The 7,621-nt window shown below is 41.5% G+C and overlaps 1 protein-coding gene across 1 annotated transcript in view; it reads left to right on the top strand.

Annotated features, from left to right (window-relative positions):
- Positions 1-571: 571 nt before the first annotated feature.
- LMAN1 (lectin, mannose-binding, 1) overlaps positions 572-7,621 on the top strand; it is a gene marked incomplete at its 5' end in the record, with an annotated part of 14,562 nt that continues 7,512 nt past the window's right edge. Inside the window, 7 exons of the mRNA XM_010003648.1 lie at positions 572-726; positions 815-922; positions 2,760-2,821; positions 3,512-3,611; positions 5,568-5,691; positions 6,047-6,105; positions 6,696-6,828. Of these exons, the coding sequence (XP_010001950.1) occupies positions 572-726; positions 815-922; positions 2,760-2,821; positions 3,512-3,611; positions 5,568-5,691; positions 6,047-6,105; positions 6,696-6,828 (741 nt within the window). The remainder of the gene's footprint in view (positions 727-814; positions 923-2,759; positions 2,822-3,511; positions 3,612-5,567; positions 5,692-6,046; positions 6,106-6,695; positions 6,829-7,621) is intronic.

Here is a 7,621-nt window from a genome sequence, read left to right on the forward strand (position 1 = left end):
CTGCTGAAGCCCGGGAATTGGAAACCTCGGGATGGAGGTCGAGCCTTGGCAAATACATCGGATGTGTCCCCGGGGCTAAGGCGTTTGGTCTTCCCTAAGTGCCCCTAAATAGTTTGATATTTACTGCGCACCAGGTTTTCTTTGTATAGTTTCCCTGCAGTAGCTTCTGCTGTGTGTTTATTTTTTGACAGACTGTAATTTATTTATATTGGTTAAGTCACAATAGTTAATTCTTTACTCTTCTTTGATAAGCTACAGGTGGCTTGAGGGAAGCTGTCTATACCTGAGCCTTCATACTGCTTTTTTCAAGCAGATAATCACAAAAATGCATGTTATTTGATACAAGTGAATGAAGCTCTCTCTAAATGTATGTCTGTTCTTTTGAATTGTTACACTCAGTCTTTTTCCGCTCTCAAGTGACTGAGTATTCTGCTAAAAAGTTATTTTGGAAACTCTCCCCTGGGCGAGGACACTAGAAAATGTTGTGAGTTCAGAAGACTTGCTAAGGGGCTCATTAACCATGTGCAATACCTTCTCTTTCAAATACTGTGTTGGCTCCTTTCCTTTCCAGATGCCATACCAAGTGCAGATCAGATTCGTATAACAACATCTTTGAAAAGCCAAAGGGGATCAGTGTGGACCAAAAACAAGTCAATATTTGAATACTGGGAAGTCGAAGTGACCTTCCGAGTCACCGGGAGAGGCCGAATCGGCGCCGATGGGCTGGTATGAAGAATTTGATCTGCCTGGAAAAAACAGACATGCATTAAAAAGTGAATCTTGACTTATGGCTCGTACTTGTTTTCTGCAACAGGCAATCTGGTTTACAGAAGAGCAAGGCTTGGAAGGTCCTGTGTTTGGGGCAGCTGACAAGTGGAACGGTGTTGGAATTTTCTTTGATTCCTTTGACAATGATGGAAAGGTTGGTTGGAAGCAAACTCTTCTAGCAAAGTTTATAAAGTAATTTTCTGCCTGTTTTGTATGTATAATTTTGTGGAAGAAAATGGGATGTTATCTTCCTGCTCTCCCTCCCTTCACTTTGAAGGGATAAATGAAAAAAGTCAAGTTTCCCTTACAGAATTTTTGCTAGACTTTTTCATACTTTTTTTTAAGCTTGAAAGGTGAAGCATAACAGATAACTAGCCTCCACTGAACACTGGCTCATGTGTTAGGTTTGAAGGGAAAATGCCACGTATATTTGTACAAGCTGGCATTTGGAATGTCCATACACAAGCTGAAATGTTGATCTGTCTGAAGACATGTGCTTTCAAGGAGGTGGATTGTGCCAAAACAGGACACTGTGGAAACACAAATTGCTATGTCTGTCATCAGAGATGCTCTTTTTCTTGGAACAAATCTGCTGTAGTTCAGCAGCAAAAATTCAGTAGCAGATGGGGTGACAGTTGCTGTTTTGAATTTCCTGTTTTCCAATCCATAATGATCCTGGGAAGCTTGTAACAATAGCTGGTAGGTCTGCTTTGCTTTTTTGGCTGTTTTTCTCTGCTTTGGCTTGTCTTAAATGTTTTAGATACAATTTTGTAGGTTTACAAGCTTTTTTTCCTGCAGATGTCTTTTGATACCTAGCAAACTCAATCGTACAAGGAAGCTGAAAGATGTTTATGTTTCTGATGTTCAAACACAAGAGAATTAGGGAGGTGTTAAACTTTTTAAGAATTTGTAGGATACTTTTTCCCTGTTTTTTTCTGACTTGTGGCATCAGTAGGGGCACCAGTGTAGTTTAGCTGGCTGAAGAAACCATCTACCAACAAGTGCATGTGAACAATACTGTTTGCCAGAACTTTGACAGCACCGAGGCTCTGATCATGACCAGTTAAGTCAGTGAGGTGTGAAACCCTTTTTTTAGAAAGTGATGATGTGTCACTTCTAGAAACAAAAGTCTTTGTCAGGCCTGTGTTGGTCTGACGTGTCTTAAATACTAGACTTGGTAAGGCTTCTTTTCATGGCAACCTGTTACTTTCTTCAGTCCCAGTATGGAGAAATTCTTCTTGTTGCTGTTACCAGTGTGCTTACTGGAAGATGTCTGGTGCTGTAACTGGTCCTCAGCTTAATGTGTTAGCATCCAGAAATAGACATCATTTGGTACTGCCAACTGGAAGCACCCTGCTTATGATCCATATTTAAAAGCTGTAGGAGCTTTTTTCCTTCTAAGGCTGTAGGTTACACTAGAGTTGAGTTTTTATTTCTCTGTAGAAGTAGTGACAGAATGACAACATAATGCCTGTCTGGATGTTTTTCCCAGTGTTATGCAGCCAAAGTTGGATGTATTAAGTCATCTATTAATTTCAAAATCTGTGTCTTCTTAGAATCATTAAGGCTGTAAGGGACCTTAAAGATCATCAGGTTCCAACCCCCCTGCTATGAGCAGGGACACCTCCCACTAGACCAGGCTGCACAAGCCCCATCTAACCTGGCCTTGAACACCTCCAGGGATGTGACAGCCACCGCTTCTCTGGGCAGGTGTATTTGACAAGTTGTGGTAACTGGTAGTATATCCAGGAACTAAATTAGTGTGTTTTTGTGGTTTTTTTTTTTCACCCCTAACTGTGCAAAGCATAGAGCAGGACACAGTGCTACTCAGTCACTTTGCTTATGTGATCCTGAAGCACAGAAAGAATAAAAGCATCTGTGGTGCTTTGGTAGTGTAATGACTTTAGCTGCTTTATTGCAGAAAGGCCATCAGGCTTTATACTTACTGTTTCACTTAAATTATTCAATTTGTTTGCTGTTTCTTTTTCTAGAAAAACAATCCTGGAGTGATTGTTGTAGGCAACAATGGAAAACTTCTGTATGACCATCAGAAGTAAGTTTATTTTTAGTGTTAATGATGGAAGTTTGCCTTTGTATGATGTGTGCGTTGCATGGAACTCTTTGAGAAACATAAGGATTTCTTTCATATGAAACTTCGTTGTTTCCCTGCCTTTTGCATTTTTCTATTTGTTAAGGCATTTTTTTGGCAGTAACAGCACAGAAACTGGCAACAGATGGATATTTAAATGGCATATGTCCTTTGGGATGGATGAACTTAGACAAATGGAGGTACAGAATTTTTACCTCTTTGTTGCTTATGCGTATCTGTCACACACAGCTAATGACTGACAGGAGTGACTGAAAGCTAATTTCAGCCTGTTGCTGAAATGAATTTGTTTACTGTCAACAGCAAAATGAACATCTTCTTAGGTTGATTGTCTGAGGAGAGAGGTTAGTTGGTGCATTCTGGACTTCAGCCTGTTTCCATCTCAGTTCACAGGTGCAGGAATCTATCTGGAAAGCAAGCAGGTTTCCCCACCACTGCATTCTGTCTGTCCTGTGTCCTATGTAAAGCATCTGTTGCTGATCCCAGATTCAGAAAAACTCACTGTAGTTGTGGGACAGGCTTTGGAAAACTTGCATTGTGAAAAAAGCTCATGATGTAGCTGAGTGATACATGGGTAGCTTTATGTCTTGGCTGATAAATCTAAGATGCAGCTTTATTCAAGTTCTCTTCTTGCAGTGATGGCTCCACGCAGGCACTGGCCTCATGCCAGAGGGACTTCCGTAACAAGCCCTACCCTGTGCGGGTGAAGGTCACGTACTACCAGAAGAAACTGACTGTGAGTACTCTGAAATCACATTGCTCTTGGTGGGTCTCAGCTTCTGAGGCTTGAGGTTGAATTTTCAAAGAGTTGGTACAAAGACCCCGTATGTTACTTCCAATATTCTTGAAAATGTTGAGCTCAGCAGCATAAGCTGGAAGAAGGTGCAGCGTGTTCAGATGCTGGACAAGCTCTTTAGTCACATCAGTGCTTCTGTAGTTTCTTGAGCTGACTCAGCTGGTATTGCTGGTTTTCCTTATGTTCTGGAGGAGTCGCTCATGCCAACCTACTCAGAGCTGCAGAGGGTTTTGTAGTCAGTTGTCAGAGGCCTCTGGAATGTGAGTGGAAAAACCAAAGCTTGCTCTTGGACAGTAGTTGTAGATGTGCTACGTCAGGCTTCCCACCTCCAAGAAACAGTAATGCTTTGAAGATCAAAGAAGGTGGAAAACCACTGGTGTAAGGCAGCCTTCAAGGCTGCTTAAATGTGATTCAGATGATTGTGAATTCCTTCTAGATAAGGTGAGAAAAATACTAACGTGGTGCTGGGTTGTGACAGCTCTGAAGTGTGTTTCTTGGCTTCTGATTTATTTTGAAAAGGTGCTGTTCATAGATATTAGCCATAAAACACACAGTTTTGTAATAAAAGTTTCTCTAAAAGTAAACATGAATGCACCTAAAAGAGGGTGGACCTTGTACTGTGTTGTAACAGTAGAAGCTCTCTTTGAATTAAAGTTAAATTTCAGACTTCAAGGCTGCTCTCTGAGTGCACCTGGTCCCTGATGCCTTATCTAGGAACTTCTCTGGCCCAAAGTGTTGCTGCTAACCTTAGCTGTTCTGCAGATGCATCCATGGAGGAAGAGAGGATCTCCCTAAGCTTAGAATCAACCTAGGAAGAGTAAGAGATGACTTTCCTAGATCAAACAAAATAATTGTCTTGGCCAGAACCTCATTGAGAAGAGAAGTCTGAGAGGGGATCTTATTCATGTCTAAATACCTGAGAGCTGGGTGTCAAGAGGGAGGGGCCAGTCACTTTTTGGTTGTGTCCAGTAATAGGACAAGGAACAACGGGTGTAAGCTAGAACATAGGAAGATCCACCTCAACATGAGGATAAACTTTAGGGTGAGGGAGCCCTGGGATAGGCTGCCCAGGGAGGTGGTAGAGTCTCCTTCTCTGGAGACTTGTCAAAACCCATCTGGATGTGTTCTGTGTGACCTGCCCCAGGTGATCCTGCTCTGGCAGGGGGGTTGGACTAGATGATCTCTAGAGGTCCCTTCCAACCCCAACCACTTTGTGATTCTATGTTTCTATCCTTTTGATAGACTGGCCTTTAATAATCACTGAGTCAGTGATTTCTTGAAGCAGCTGATGTTCCTATGTCATGATCAGTTTTAGAATAGCATAGAATAATTTCAGTTTGGAAGGGACCTGCAATGATCATCCAGTCCTGCTGCCTGACCCTGCCAACCAAAAGTTAAAGCGTGTTGTTAAGGGCATTGTCCAAATGCCTCCTAACCACTGCCAGGTGTGAGGCACCCACCACCTCTGCAGGAAGCCTGTGCTGACCACTCTCTCAGTACAGAAATGCTTCCTCACGTCCAGTCTGTATCCCTTGCTCGGCCAAGCAGGTTGTCTGCCCTGCTTGCTTGGCTGCCAGCACCACGGGGCTGCCTGCTCCTCTGTGAGGTTCTTGCACCTGAAATAAATTGTGTGTCTGAATTCTATGGTCTATATCCTCTTATATGATGCTGATTTTTTTCCCATGCTGTACTTTGAATCAGGCCTTTTTTTCCTTTTTTAAATAGAAAACTTAGGCATTTTCTTTGTGAAAAGTGTCTTTCAGAAAAGAAATATTTTGGTTTCTAGTATAAGCTGCTGAGTTATTAGATAAGTTGCATTTGTGACCATTGCTGTAAACTGACAAAGCAAGCAATACAAGTAGATTGATGTGGTAAAAATGGTCTTTGTCCTTTTAGGTATTAATTAATAATGGCTTTACTCCGGATAAAGAAGACTACGAATTCTGTGCAAAAGTGGAAGATATGGTGTTGCCATCACAAGGATACTTTGGAATATCTGCAGCTACAGGGGGACTTGCAGGTAGCAAATGTTAAAAAAATGGTGGGAACTTGTAGGGCTTGCAAAAGAGGTGGGGGCTCTTACTGCTAGTGTTGATCCTTTTTGGACCATGATGAAGTAATTAATCCTCTCCTGTTCCCAAATTACTGATACACTTAGGAATTCTCTTGGCCTGGGCAGAAGCACTTTCAATTTGTCCTGACAGACACTGTGCAGCTTCATTCCCCACTGCATAAGCTCATGGGAGGACTGCAGGAAGATCCTGCTGCTTGAAGGTGCTTTGCAAGTGCAAGGTTGACTTGGGGAGTACCAGAATTGATAACGTGTGGCAACAGGGCAGTAACGGTGTGTTTTTTGTTTTGTTTTTTTAATGCAGATGATCATGATGTCCTGTCTTTTCTGACCTTCCAGCTGACTGAGCCTGGGAAGGAAGCAGTAAGCATCTTTATGCATAATTAGTAGATTATTGTGTATGTTTTATATGTAGGTTATGGCATTTCCTCTCAAGTCACACTTGGCATCCCTGTTTCAGGATGCAGGCATGTAGCTGTGCTGTCATCCATTCTAGAAAAAAGGGAACAGACCGTGATGCTTCAGTAATAATTAATGTTTTCAAGACCAGAACTTTTGAAGAAAGACTGAATCAACAAAAATCCTGATGTTAAATCAAAACATGCAGAAAAAGCCAAACTAAAAAGTACATTTTGTTTGGAAAGTGGAAAAATAACCTTTCTTCTCAGCTTCCCATACCCCCTGAACATTTCTGTACTGCTAACCAGGATTCATCCTTATAATACCTGATTTCTTAGTCATGTGAAGTACATGTGTATCAGGGGAAAAAGCTATGGGTCTCCATAGGAATGTCTGGTTTCTCACTTAACTTAATATATGAATGTGCTCCACTAATTGTGTTATGTTGTCAAATCTGAAATCTGAGCAGCCTTGCTGCAGAGTAGGTTATCTAGGAGTGGTGGGGAACATGAACAAAATCTCACTCCTGCCCCTCCTTTGATAATGTCTTACAGCCAACACCAGATGCAGAAATTCCTCAAAAAGATAAAGAGAAGTATCAAGAAGAGTTTGAACACTTTCAACAAGAATTGGATAAAAAGAAAGAAGAATTTCAAAAGGAACATCCTGATGTGCAAGGACAGCCAGGCAAGTTACTTGAACGATGTTTCATTGTCAAGAAAACATTTGCTTTCCAGGATCTTCAGAACTAGGGCCTGATACTCTGACCTAACTAAGCTCCTGCTGGTGATATTTACTTTATTTAAGAAACTTTGGTCTTGTGTTTGTAAAGAGTTTTATAAAATATAAAGTCCCTGTTGTCATGCCTGGATTGAGAACAAAACAAACAAACAGAAACGTGATAGGAATGAATGTATGGAAGAGTAGAAGAACCCCTTGCATCCCTCTGTAAAGTGGTGCTTAAGGAAGTGTGACCTTTTTGGTTATTTGAAAATGTATTTGAAAGGTCGTCTTTTTGGTCTGGCTCTGCACATTTGTAAATTTCTTTCCATCTTGTTTTATGGTTATTGGAGGTGGGCTAGTGGATATGCTGGAACATGTGTTTACTTGGAAAAGCTTTTTAGTGCTTGCCTAATATTGGGCATGTAATTAGTTCTGTCAATTGCAGCACCACAGCGTTAGCTGACATTCAGTGTTGGTATTTGGGTTGGCTAGTAACCAAATTCCCAGCTTGATGTTCTTAAAAACTGTGGCTTTCATGATTTAAATTGGGCTGGGTAAGGCAGAACTGCCCTTTTTACTTCTTATATTGTGCATCTGCAGTGCTCAGCAGGTATTGGTTTGAAGATACTGAAAATCATAAATCATAAAATGGTTTGGGTTGGAAGAGACCTTAAAGATCATCTAGGTCTAACCCCCCTGCCATGGGCAGGGATACACATGTTCCCTGGGCCAAGTTTAACCCCTCCTGATCTCAGAT

Source organism: Chaetura pelagica, unplaced genomic scaffold, assembly GCF_000747805.2.
Source record: "Chaetura pelagica isolate M959 unplaced genomic scaffold, ChaPel_1.0 scaffold488, whole genome shotgun sequence".
In the NCBI taxonomy this organism is placed as follows: domain Eukaryota; kingdom Metazoa; phylum Chordata; class Aves; order Apodiformes; family Apodidae; genus Chaetura; species Chaetura pelagica.